Source organism: Armigeres subalbatus, chromosome 1 (assembly GCF_024139115.2).
Source record: "Armigeres subalbatus isolate Guangzhou_Male chromosome 1, GZ_Asu_2, whole genome shotgun sequence".
NCBI classification, from domain to species: domain Eukaryota; kingdom Metazoa; phylum Arthropoda; class Insecta; order Diptera; family Culicidae; genus Armigeres; species Armigeres subalbatus.
The window spans coordinates 142580300-142594689 of NC_085139.1; the positions used below are offsets into that span (position 1 = coordinate 142580300).

A 14390-nucleotide genomic window follows, 5' to 3' on the forward strand; every position below is an offset into this window, starting at 1 on the left:
GTTCCATCAAATAACATGCACCAAACATATATTTCAACTTTTTCTTTTTCGGCACCTAAATGGGCCACCCCCCCTCTAGAATAACAAATTTACGACGGAACCCATCTGGTCCAATCCCAGCACTAGAATAATGAACCAAAATGTAATTACTCCTCTTTCCCAACGAGACGAGCCAGCCTCGGGCTGAAAGTCTCGATAATAAAGAAAAAAAAAAAGTTTTACAAACAACCATGCGTTTACTTTCATTTCTCATGCAAGTGTGTAATTTTGCATCACATCAAGTGCATTTTGCCACAGGCACAAATTAAAACAAATTTTGGTCACTATAATTTTTGGTAGGAGATCATTGTAATAAGAAACTAGTTTGTTGTGCCTGCACATAGAAATAATCCAATATTTTGGTTTACATTCTTTAATTTTGGCATTTTGAAGCATCTTCCCCTTCACTCGATCAGAGTATGCAAGATTTTACTACAATCTTGCATTCATTCCACACACAGTTTCTCATGATGCATATGCTAGCTATGCGCAAATTGCTTGTATTAATTCGCTATGTTTTTAGTCACGAGAAAACCAGTTTTGGCCATGTTCCTAATTTGGCCAGTTTTTCGCATAACTCCAAAAATAAAGCAATTTTCGAGGGTTTTATTAGCTCTAACAGAAGATCTATCCCTCATACTTCTTCACTAGTGAAACTGTTCGATATTTTTTGGAAAATATGCATTTTTCAGGGTTGGCCAAATTAGGCAATAAGGTTTAATTTATCGACTAGTCAATATTCTTTGCATATACATATTAAAATAATTTAGAAATTTTAATTTTAAAACAAGGCACAACATCCTTTCATGACCGAATTTTATGGGAAATTGATCAAACATCTCACGATTCTTTCATTTGGTCGTCTGAGATAAAAAAAAAGGCGCTTTGCTCTCTGTCTTATGACGATTACGACCTTTTGCAGTATTGGCCAAAATCAATCATTCTACCAGAAGCTTAAAAAGGCACTGCAGCTCCTTGGATAAGCACACGTTTTGGTCAAAATGAATAGAATTTTCATCAAAATTAAGAATCATGACATGTTAAAATAATTTAGAAATTTTAATTTTAAAACAAGGCACAACATCCTTTCATGACCGAATTTTATGGGAAATTGATCAAACATCTCACGATTCTTTCATTTGGTCGTCTGAGATAAAAAAAAAGGCGCTTTGCTCTCTGTCTTATGACGATCACGACCTTTTGCAGTATTGGCCAAAATCAATCATTCTACCAGAAGCTTAAAAAAGGCACTGCAGCTCCTTGGATAAGCACACGTTTTGGTCAAAGTTTCAACAAAATTAAGAATCATCACATGGAGCAAAACTTGGAACGCTGGAACTTCATAAGAGGTTTTCCAGATGTATTTACCCAAGGAGCCTTCAAACTCTCCTGACCTGAATCAAATAGATTACTCTGTCTGGCCATTTATGAGCATATACTATAGCCAAACCAAAGCTATATGCTATGCTATATCTGTGAAGCAAGTAGCTAGCATTGTTGATGATTTTTCTTAACGTTTAAAGGCAGCAGCCCTTACTTTGTAATGTTAAATGTGCAAAAACGATCCATAAAAAATTCAAATATATCCATGAATAACATCTAAATGTTCCATAAAACGCTACCACAAATCTATAAAATAGTTCAAGAGTATCCATAAAGAACAATTTGAGGATCCATAACTAAGCTAAAATTGCGCTGTTGAAGTTTTATGGATCAAAACATAGTTTTTTTTTATCATTTTCCAACAAATTATGGATCATTTGTCATACAGAGCATATTTTTCAAATCATTGCTAAATTTTAACTTGTAATGGATCTTAAAATTCAAATTATTTAAAACCTAAAATTTCAAAGAGAGAAATAATATAAACGAACATTCGACTCATTTCAAACTATGTAATCTCTTCTACATCCTTCCTTAAGGTGATTATACAATCAAGCCATGTGGTGGATTTCAAATTCACCACACGGTTTTCTACTCATATTATCAAAAGTTCAAAACCAGCGTAATATTTTTTGTACAAAGCTGAAATTAAAGTCGATTGCTTAGCATGAGTAATCAAACGATCTACGGATGTTTCATCCCCATGGGCGTTGTGGTTCTCACAATTCGTGCATTTGAAAAATCACTAGAAAAAGCACGTGGTTTCCAAGATGGCCGATTTGTGGCTTTGTTGTATAACCACCTTAATATTCATCAAATACACGATATACGAATGACAACGATTAGCTACAATCTTGTTTACCGTTAAAATCCCCAAACAAATAGCAATCAAATCGAATGTATAATAAACTTACCGCAGCGGGAAGCCCAGCGATACCGGAATAGGCGAGCGCTTGAGGAATTACTGTGAGACCGACTGTTATTCCCGCGACTAAATCTCCCACAGCATCTGTGCTGTTGTAGCTGTTACAATAGGAAATAGGAAAAATGATTAAAAACTGACGCATAACCGCAAATCCAATCAAATAATTAAAGTACATATTAAAGTGTGTTAGAGATGGATTAAACATTTCACAGAAAGCAATTAGGTATCGTATAAGATTTGTTACTTACACTGGTAGCCATCGTAAAATAGGCAGGCGTTTGAGTAACATTTTCCTAGAGCAAGCACTCCTGGCTTTGCGTTGGCACCATTGGTTGGCTTCTTGGATACGGCTGTTAGGGGAAATTTTCTGACCACTTGCTGATACTGAAAAAGAAAAAAAAAAATTATTTTATAAAAAATAAAAAAACTAAATTATCTACACTGCAAAAAATATCTATATATAGGAGAACTGTTCCGTTTTCCATCTCACTGAACATCTATATACATAAAAATGAATTTCTGTCTGTCTGACCCTTATAGACTCCGAAACTATTAAACCGAACAGCGTGAAAATTTATATGCAGGGGTTTTTGGGGCCGGGAAGGTTCTTAAGACGGTTCGAGACTCCTTTCCCTTTAGGAAAGGGGGGCTTCCATACAAATGAAACATAAATTTCTGCATAACTCGAGAACCAATCAGAGAATAAATTAATTTTAGGTGAAACGAAGTTCGTCGGGTCTGCTAGTATATTCATAAAATCACAAAGATTAAAAAAACCAAAACAAATTCCTTTTCATTGTTTTGTTTTTGAGGGTCGATCAGTTCCCCTAGTATATGTGTCGCCATTACATATTTTTTGCAATAGCATTACCCTAATATAATCGATATCAATCGGGACCACACATAAAATTGGTTTAGATATAGATTTTATTGATAGTTTGCGTGGAGAATAATTATGTGTGCTAAGCGGTAATAAACTATATAGGAAGATTGTCGCTGTCGTCACTATCCGTTGTCTAGGTATTAAGTGTTCAGTCTGTACTACCTGTTCCTGTCTTTTAATCAAATACACAGGATTTTGTTTTTACACGATTTTTTTTCGCTCGTGTTTTTGATCGTGTGACTTGAATTTACCACCAAACTCTTCGCAACATGTTTCAAAAAATCCAGGATAAATCAAAGAAAAATCACATGATAATGGTTATGCGTTAAACATTTAGCATGAGTGCAAAATTGAGAAAATATAAATCGTGTAAAAACAAAATCCAGTGTAGGGTTTAGGCAGGCATTTTCGTCTTATCGTCATAGTCTCAAATACCAATAAAATAGAAGCTTTTTTGCCAAATTCATCCGTACCCAATCGTAAGCTTAGGCGAAACGTTCTGCTATAGTGGAGTTCTAGCAAAATAACGTTGCTTTCATTGATTTAAGCCCCTATGACGATGGACGGAAATACCTGCCGTGTCCCTATTACAAAAATCCAAAAGATGGTACAGTCGCCTCTCTACATCTTGATATTGAAGGGACAATCAAGATAAGGAGAGATCGAGGAATGGAAGGAAAATTGAAATGGGTGCTAGATTAAAAAAAAGCTCGTTGCTATGAAAAACGACAACAAAACAAATGTCATCTCTTGTTGTTCATGTGTTTGTTATTGTCCAAAAATCGTCTAGTAGCCTAGAAATGTGAATATATCGACATACGGAGAGAGAATCCTGAGCAAAATATGACCAGAACGCATCGAGATAGAGAGATATCGAGATAGGGAGGTTATCGAGATGTAGAATGCTCAAATGTATGTAAATCGAAGGGACCGAGAAAACCATCGACATAGGGGGAGATATCGAGATATAGAACATCGAGATGTGGAGAGTAGACTGTATATATGTTTCACATGAAATTCCTGATTTTTCGTACAAAATTAATAGAAGCCATAAACAGAACAACAAAACATGATATGGACTTGATTGATATAAGAGATAAAATTTTGCTATCTTATCAACATTTGATATTACTGCGCTATTTTCGTCTACTCGGGAAGTCAAGCATAGAGTTGGCTTTGGAGCTTGTCATGGAAATGTGGTCAATGAATCAAAGTTTACTGACCAATATGATCCAAGATCCTTTATGGAGTTAACCCTCCTAAGCAGTATCGAATAGTCAAATCTGATTGGTGAGTGAGCACGGGAAAAAAGCAGGGGAAGTTGGAGAGACTTGATCACCCCCTGTTTTATCAAGAACTAAAGTAGTTTTGTTCTAACGTATTTTTTAGTAAAGATCCTCTAGACAAATGACAAATTTTTGGATTAACAACCTTATTTATTCTGGTTTGTATGTTTTGACCTTCCTAATGATTTTTTTATTGGCCACGCAAAATTGAACAACTTTTCATAACAATGACCAAATGCTTTGGTTTTTGGAGGACGAGGACTTTGCACGACGATTCAACACACGCCGACTGGAAGATGCCACGGTAAAACGGTCCTTCGTTGAAGAACTGGAGACGCGTGCTGCAGATATTCCGGAAGGTGGCAGCGTGGAAGACCAATGGACCGCCATCAAGAATGCCTTCATCGCCACCAGCGAGAACAATCTGGGCGAACTACGCACCCAGAGGAAACAATGGATCACCGATGAGACCTGGAGGAAGATAGAGGAGCGAAGAGAAGCCAAAGCTGCGATAGAGCGATCGAAAACCAAAGGAGCCAAAGTCTTAGCCCGTCAACGATACGCGGCTCTTGAGAAGGAAGTAAAACGCTCATGTCGACGGGACAAGCGAGCGTGGGCAGACTCTCTGGCCAACGAAGGAGAGAGAGCCGCCGCAACCGGGGACATTCGCCTGCTCTACGATATCTTACGAAGCTTAAGCGGGGCGAAGATGCATGCAACGATGCCTGTGAAAGACGCGAATGATCAGTTATTACTGACCCAACTGACCAGCTGAAACGCTGGTTCGAGCACTTCGAACAACTTTTTCAAGTGCCAGCCAGGCCATCACCACCACGGCATGATCTGCCTAGGATCCGACGTATAACACGCGTCAATACCGAAGCTCCATCACTGCTAGAGATCAGGCATCCAAAGCATGAAATCGAATAAAGCCCCAGGGGTCGATCGCATATCAGCCGAGATGCTCAAAGCTGACCCCATGACATCCGCTCAACTACTGCATCGTTTATTTCGTAATATCTGGGACACCGCAACTTTCCCAGTCGACTGGATGCAATGTATCTTAGTGAAGGTGCCCAAAAAGGGTGACCTGACTGTATGCGATAACTGGCGAGGCATTATGTTGCTGTGCACTAGACTGGCCCAGGAAACAAAAAGTTGTCTACATCCACGGGGCACCCCCCAGGATTGTGTCTTTGGGTGAGAAAATCAATCTCTGAAAATTTCAGCTCAATCGCTTGTTGCATAAGCTGGCGCATTTGATTTGAAGTTTGTATGGGGATTTCAGCCAAAATGTATAGGAAAATACACCTCCGTCACTCATTCGATCTGGAAATTGGTTCTGATTGCTCGATTGACCTCAGAATTGCAAAAACGGCAGTTGGTATGCAACAGAACAATTTCACAGAACATTGTATGATGATTAAATGAACTTTTAAATGGGTTTCGGCTGATGCGATTCGATCAAAAACCCAAAAATACACAAATCAGCTCCTAATAATTCAGCCGAAAATTATATAAAAGTTTATTTAATCATCATGCAATGTTCTGTGAAATTGTTCTGTAGCATACCAACTGACGTTTTTGCAATTCTGAGGTCAATCGAGCAATCAGAACCAATTTCCAGATCGAATGAGTAACGGAGGTGTATTTTCCTATACATTTTGGCTGAAATCCCCATACAAATTTCAAATCAAATGCGCCAGCTTATGCAACAAGCGAATGAGCTGAAATTTTCAGAGATTGATTTTCTCACCCAAAGACACAATTCTGGGGGGTGCCCCGTGGAATTCGACAACATTTTTTTCTCCCCATAGTAATCTGGGCCAGTCTACTGTGCAACGTTCTCAAAGTTCTGCGCAAAATTACCCTAGCCTGGATTCAGGAGAAGATCGATGCGACTCTCCGGCGGCAGCAAGCCGGATTCCGTGCCGGAAGATCCTGTGTGGACCATAATGTCACGCTCCGCATCATTCTGGAGCAGGTCAACGAATTCCAAGAGTCCCTTTACTTGGTATTCATTGACTACGAAAAAGCTTTCGACCATCTCAATCACGAGAATATGTGGAGGGGGGGGGCCTGAGACGCAAGGGGGTTCCTGAGAAAACCATCGGCCTCATCGAAGCACAGTACGAGGCCTTTTCGTGTAGAGTGTTGCACAATGGGGTCCTGTCCGACCCTATCCGGGTCGTAGCAGGTGTGAGGCAAGGATGTATTCTATCACCGTTACTGTTCCTCATCATAATCGATGAGATTCTGGTAGATGCGATTGCCCGTGAACCAAACCGCGGGCTGTTATGGCAGCCTATAACCATGGAGCACCTAAACGACTTCGAATTGGCTGATGACGTTGCACTTCTCGTACAACGCCGCTCTGATATGCAGAGTAAGCTCAACGACCTTGCCAGACCGTCGACCGTCGACCAATTCCAAGGGAGTTCGTGGGGCAGTACCAGGCGGGTTTTATGGGCGAACGTTCCACCACGGACTAGGTGTTCGCCATTCGCCAAGTACTGCAGAAATGCCGCGAATACAACGTGCCCACACATCATCTATTCATCGACTTCAAAGCCGCATATGGTACCGTCGTGCGGGGCTTCTTTTGAAAAATCGGGGGCTACTTTGGACATTTTGAAACAAGAACTATAACGTAAACTACTATCAAATTGCCATTATCACCATTCGGGTGTCTTGTTGAAAGTTGGATGGCAACTTTCTGTTTCAAATTTGGTATTTTTTTCGTTTAGTTTTTTTAGAAAATCAAAAATCCAAAGTAGCCCCCGGAATCAAAAGAAGCCCCGCACGACGGTACAATCAATCGGGACCAGCTATGGCAACTAATGCACGAACACGGATTTCCGGATAAACTGACACGATTGATCAAAGCGACGATGGATCGGGTGATATGCGTAGTTCGTGTTTCAGGGGCTTCCCTTCGAAACCCGCAGAGGGTTACGCATTGGAAGGGGTAATACGAAGAGCAAGGATTAACACGAGTGGTACAATTTTCAATAAGTCCGTCCAGCTATTTGGCTTCGCCGACGACATAGATATTATGGCACGTAACTTTGAGAAGATGGAGGAAGCCTACATCAGACTGAAGAGGGAAGCCAAGCGGCTCCGACTAGTCATCAACACGTCGAAGACGAAGTACATGATCGGAAGAGGTTCCAGAGAAGACAATGTGAGCCACCCACCGCGAGTTTGCATCGGTGGTGACGAAATCGAGGTGGTAGATGAATTTGTGTACTTGGGCTCACTGGTGACTGCCGAAAATGATACCAGCAGAGAAATTCGGAGACGCATAGTGGCTGGAAATCGTACATACTTTGGACTCCGCAAGACGCTCCGATCGAATAGAGTTCGCCGCCGTACCAAACTGACAATCTACAAAACGCTCATTAGACCGGTAGTCCTCTACAGACACGAGACCTGGACGATGCACGTGGAGGACCAGCGCGCACTTGGAGTTTTCGAAAGGAAAGTGTTGCGTACCATCTATGGTGGGGTGCAGATGGCGGACGGTACGTGGAGTTGGCGAATGAACCACGAGTTGCATCAGCTGTTGGGAGAACCATCAATCGTTCACACCGCGAAAATCGGACGACTGCGGTGGGCCGGGCACGTAGCCAGAATGTCGGACAGTAACCCGGTAAAAATGGTTCTCGACAACGATCCGACGGGCACAAGAAGGCGAGGTGCGCAGCGGGCAAGGTGGATCGATCAGGGGGAAGATGACTTGCGGACCCTCCGTAGACGGCTTGGTTAGCGACGTGTAGCTATGGACTGTGCCGAATGGAGAAGACTCTTATATACCGCACAGGCCACTTCGGCCTTAGTCTGAATAAATAAGTAACTGTACTCTTTACACTTGTGAGCTTGGGTGATGAAGAGTAGGTATGACCCATTCTCGGTCATACAAAGGGAAAATGTAGTTCTGCACGATACACTCGGATAACACATCGAGAAAAAATAGTTTCTCCTTCTCTTGAGTACTCCTCAGAATGAACCAACCCTGCTTCTCTCTAAGAGATAGTGATTAGTTCCAAATCAATATCTGTGGTAACAGAAGAAAAAGATGCTACTTTCATACAATAGTATTGGCCTGTACCACCTACAAATTTGTGTGAATTGCTCAATGCTTATCCTAATGCTAATCGTTCTATTGTAATCTTATAATTTTGTATTATTTTAATACAGAATTTATATAAAAAGCTTACATTGTTTGTATTAAAACCATGCAGAATTGTACCTATACATAGGCTATATGCCAACATTTTGTACAAGATTTTTTACGGTGTGTGATGATAATAAGGGTAACGTAATATATCTCATCCTCACAAGATGTAATTGATGCAAGCTTGCAGGAATCAGGGAACACGCCATCCGCAAGTCATCAGTGCCATTATCCACGTTCTGTGCTGGTTTTCAATAAGTTTGAGTACGGGTATTATCGTCGATGAACTCGCCGAATTCGATCCCCTGTGACCATGAAAGAGGCTTTCGTTTTCGAAGCTAAACTGAATCCTACATTGAATGAGTTCCAGTTGGAATGTAGAGCCATTGAAGAAGAAGAAGATGATGAAGATGGATCCTCATCGAACTAGAAGTTTTGATTGCAAGGTAAAGTAAACAGTTAAAGCACTGTTTTGTGCAGTTTACATATTGGTCATCTCTCTCTTACTTAAAGAACAAATTAGAACACTATCATTTAAGTACAAGCCTCACGGAATCCAAAACTAATTTCACTCGCGTTTTCGAGGGTATCCCAATCGATACAAAAGCAACGCACAACTGTAATATTTATTATTTCACGCATGCATTTATTAGGGTAGGACGGGGCAAAATGAGCACCCTTAGAAAAAACACAGTTCTTTTTTGTTACACCTTATCTAACATCTAGACTAGAACGCGAATTTCGAAAAGAACGGTAATCCCGATAAATGTGACTTAACTAAAACTCTGTTTTTGACTGGTTCAAACAAACTACGGGGCAAGATGAGCGCCTCATGGGGCAAGAAGAGCACCCTTCTAAAAATCAATTTTTCTAACTGAAATGTATTAAAGCCCCATGAACAAAAAAATAAAGCTGTTAATGCGTATTGGCCATATTAGGGAAACATTTTTTTGTTGTTGTCGATAAGTTATTGTTTTTCGTTGATACTATCAAATCACATTAAATAATCAGTATAAAATTTCAGTAAATTTGATAATGTAGGTTACTTAACAGATTCAGCGCATAGTAAATCATAATTGTAGGCTGTGCAAAAGAGTTTTATAATTTAGTATATATTTTTGTTGTTTCAAAATGGTCAAACATTTCACTGTAAATATTTTCAATGTCTCTAAAATATTCTTTGGAGACATATAATATATGTGTGTTTGGTCAAGATTTTCATTACAAAATGTTTAGGTGTTTAAAAATTTTATTTTCTAATGCTGATTTCTTATAAGAAAACCCAAGTTTTCACCATTTTTTGTTAATTTATCTGTATTTCAGATTCATTTTATTTTTATATAATTTTTTTAGTGTCAAGTCTTTTGTAGGACTATAGTCTAACAGTGTGCATGGTTATTTGGAGAGGAAAAAAGCACAATATCGGTAAAATTGTGGGGTGTTCATTTTGCCCCGGGAGGCAATCTTGCCCCGTCCTCCCCTATTCCACGCGGTAACTGAAATTAGTTTTGGATTCCGGGATGCTTGTCCAAAAACGTTGAAATTGTTCTCGGACAAAACATTCATTAAAATCACACAAATTTGGACAAGCGCTACAACAAGTAAGTTAATGTTAAGTGTGGAAAATGCGTCTCGCATTTTTGTATTCTCATATAGAGAATAGTGATTTAAAACGTCAATAATTATTAGTATATAAAGCTTGGAGCGTTATTATAGTGCTAAACTATACTCGTCTCAATTAGACATTTGATGATGTTTTGTTTATACATATTTACCGAGAAAATTAGGACATATCGTGATCGATTTGATAACAACAATTTGCATTCGACTTGGAATTCGGTCCCATTTATCGCTATTGCAAACCATGCGGATCGATCGTTGCTTTACGGAGTATTAGCGAAAATACCATTTGTCACGGTGAAACTTGGCGGGCTTTTAAACAAAGTGTTCCAATTAGCATTTCCATGGAGATAACATTTCAAACATATTAAATGTAGCCGCTAGATAGCCGACAAACGCATTTCGTCTTTTGAGCTGCGCAGTACTAAAAGATGGCCACCACAATGGCGGACTACTCTACACCCCAATCAATATTTTGGTACCTACCTATGACTCTTGATATAGGTTATAATAATCGTATATGTAATCGTATGTGATGCACAGATTCGCTATATACGTACCAAAGTAAAGGCTGATCACTATGCAAATCTTTCAATTTGATCATTCATAATCATTTATCATTAATCATATAATCGTCAATCATACTCCAACGGTTTTTTTCTTCATTATTCATAATCGTTAATCATTGTCAGTCATCATTGTCAAAATGAATAAATCATTAATCATAATCTTTATTCATAGAGTTGAATAATTTAATCATTTAATCTGGTTGGATTTGGTCCTCGGGGTTGGGAGTTACACTGAATTGCTCGTTTTCTAAAGACAACCTTTTCCCCCTTACCCTCCCTCTTTTCTCAATGACCATTTGACCCCCTTTGTTATCTTCTCCTTGGGATAGAGAATGTGTGTACCAAATTTGGTTGAAATCGGTACAGGGGTTCAGAAATTACACTAAATTTCCCGTTTTCTGGACAATATCCCTCCCCCTTGTCCAAATTACCCTCCCATACGATCGGCTCCTCATAGTGAATATGTGTATAAAATTTGATTGAAAACGGTCGTGGGGGTTGGGAGTTACACTGAGTTGCTCGTTTTCCAAAGACAACACCTCCCCCTAATACCCTCCCCTTTTTCCCAATGACCATCCCACCCCCTTTGTTATGTTTTCCTTATGATATAGAATGTGTGTACCAAATTTGGTTGAAATCGGTGCAGGGGTTCATAATTTACTTTGAATTGCCCGTTTTCTGAACAAAACCCCCTCCTTCCAGACCACTCCCCCTTTCCCAAATCCCCTCCCTTTTGATCGCCTCTTCATAGTGAATATGTGTACAAAATTTGGTTGAAATCGGTTCTGGGAATTGAAAGTTACACAGAATTGTTCGTTTTCTGTTCTTTTGTTCTGAACAAAACTCCTCCTACCACCACTCCCCTTCTTCCAAATGACCATCCTACCCTATTGTTAACTTCTTATGAGGATAGAGAATGTGTGTACCATATTTGGTTGAAATCGGCCAAGTGGTTCAGAAGTAGTTAGCGAACATACATACATAGATTGGTTTTTATATATATAGATAGATTTAGAGCTTTAATATCGTAGCCAATAGATAAACTAATAAATTTGCTAACAAAAATTAGATTGATGTTATTTATTATTGATGTTTTTTAACATCAATAACTACCAAATATTGCATGCACCACTAATGGGAACACTGTTCCTTTAGTGGCGGTAAAAAATAATTTTGGATCCCATAGTGGTGCAATCCATTGATTTCTTATAAGAATCGCCACTATTGGTACAGCTGCACCATTATAGGTGCAAGGGAGTTAATTTTATTAAGGAAAATCACTGTTTTTCAAGCGAAATCTTAGGATAAGTTGCATTTAACAGAATATTTAAAGCACGACACATCAACTGAAACCATCGTAAAGTGTATAATTATGATAAATCTCATTAAAACCCCACTGACTGCCTCCACTTTTGGTGCTACCTTCACTAAGGTTACGGTTACCCTTATCATTGAAAGGTGAGAGCTTCGCAAACATTTTGCCGTAGAAACATTAGTAAACGGACCAGTTAAAACACAGGAAGAAAATAAACAGTGCGCCCAAATATTAAGTAACCAGAGCTTTAATCTCCATATAGTGATATTTTCATCTCTCTCGTATGTTTTTCTCATCACATTTTGAATTGCACGAGAAAGGCACCACCATCGCTAAGTGGATCAATGTAGTTTTGTAGTTGGTGGTTAAGTGGATTAATGTAGTTGTATGTGAATGCATATGTCAAGATTTTATACATAATTGTAAGAACTGATGAAGGTACTCACGAATAAACTCATTCGATCCAGTAAGACCACCATGGGGCTCTCCGTTCGGCATTGTTATATCCAACGAAGAACAGTTCATGCCTTCGTTTACATAGGATCCGTCGGGACTGACGAGCGTTCTCATTTTGTTGCAATTAGTAAAAACTCGATTATTACTGTTAAGATCTGAAAGAGAGAGAACAAAAAAAAATATTTTAGGCCTTAATGTTACAAATTTTGTTGTTTTCAGCTCAAGAACAAAAAATGGAATATAATTGGGGACTTTATACGGGAGTGCTTTGCATATGCAAAGGAGAACAATTATCGAATGCCATTATAGTTGACAATATTACAGGTAATCATGTTCACCGAACGCGGTGTAACAAACAGTAGTTAAATTATTTAACTACACTAGGATAATCTATAATAAAAAAAGTATTATTGCTCAAACATAGCGGGTCTGCTTCATCAAAGAAAAAATAAACAACTGGAAATATCTGTGTCAGTCTCATCTTTATTATCACAAGCTTATACCAACTCATCAGAGCGGTAACTCATAACGTATTTATCCCCTTCCATGCGGCGCCGGAAACGATCCCTGAGATCCACAACAAAAAACCAGTTAGGCGTGAGCCGTGAGAAAGGGAATTCAAAGCATGTCACAGTCCCTCAGAAAGACGCATCGCTTGTTTGATTTCATACCATCTCGAGGTTACTGGGAATATCCGGACCAATCTGCTTCAAACCACCTCGTATATAACTGCCAAATACCTACCAGTTATCTCGACGGGCGGCGGTAAAATGTGCTTTGTCTGCACAGGGAAATTTCCGCCAACTCGGAACCTGATTGCAAACCGCCTTCTCAGTCACGTGCGTTAATTTGCTTCAAGTTCAAAACTACATTCGTCACCGAGCTGATTGGATTCGTAATATGTTATGAGAGATGATCTTTCGAACTTCTTCGCCGGGTCGCGTGGGTGAAAATTAACGAGGTCTCGGACAGGCGCTATTGTGTTGCTAATGTTATAATGCCAATCACATGATGCGTCTATCCATATAAATATAATTAGGTAAAATCCATAGGAGGAAATCTATTTCATGATATATTTTATTATAATTGTATTGTGGGGGTTTCCTTAGCCTAGCGGTAAGATGCGCGATTAGAAAGCATGACCTTGCTGAAGGTGACTGGGCTCGACACTCGGTCCGGCCTAAAAAAAATCAGTTTAGGTACAAGAGTAGCATCGTGTCAGTCTTATGATCTGCGAATTTTAGAAATAATAACTTTTCGGGATGTAGTGTCATTGAGAAGAATTGCATTTTGCTGCGTTGCTGAATGCATAAAAAAAACTAATCGTTAGGTGTGTTTGTCAATTAGAATTTGTTTTATTAAAACGCGAGATGATGGCTATTCCGATCATTGGTGCAGAAAATTGTATACTCTATTGTGATAATGCAGATAGACACACATTATTTCAATTTGTTAACATTTGTTGAATTCGACAAGCTATTAGGGAAAACTGTGGCAAAATCTCAAATCGAGTCAGGATGAACAATGACTGTTGAAACAATGCTTTTAAAAGCAGTAGATCAAGTATAAAAATAGCATTGAAAACAAAAATAAAGACGATGAAAATGTTGTTTATGATTCACTTCTTTCAAACAATTTTAGATCTTTTCTCAAATGAACGTAAAACCCTTACATCGTTTAATCAACAGAAATAAAGTCCAAATGACACACTTTTTACTCATGATAAAAATCTCAATT

The 14390-nt window shown here is 39.1% G+C and overlaps 1 protein-coding gene across 3 annotated transcripts in view; it reads right to left on the reverse strand.

Annotated features, from left to right (window-relative positions):
* LOC134205191 (sodium-independent sulfate anion transporter) overlaps positions 1-14390 on the reverse strand; it is a 189405-nt gene that overhangs the window by 16060 nt on the left and 158955 nt on the right. For all 3 annotated transcript variants that reach the window (XM_062680212.1, XM_062680214.1, XM_062680213.1), the window contains exons 2-4: positions 12644-12808; positions 2596-2731; positions 2337-2445 (exon numbers count right to left, since the gene is read on the reverse strand). In XM_062680212.1, the coding sequence (XP_062536196.1) occupies positions 2337-2445; positions 2596-2731; positions 12644-12808 (410 nt within the window). The remainder of the gene's footprint in view (positions 1-2336; positions 2446-2595; positions 2732-12643; positions 12809-14390) is intronic.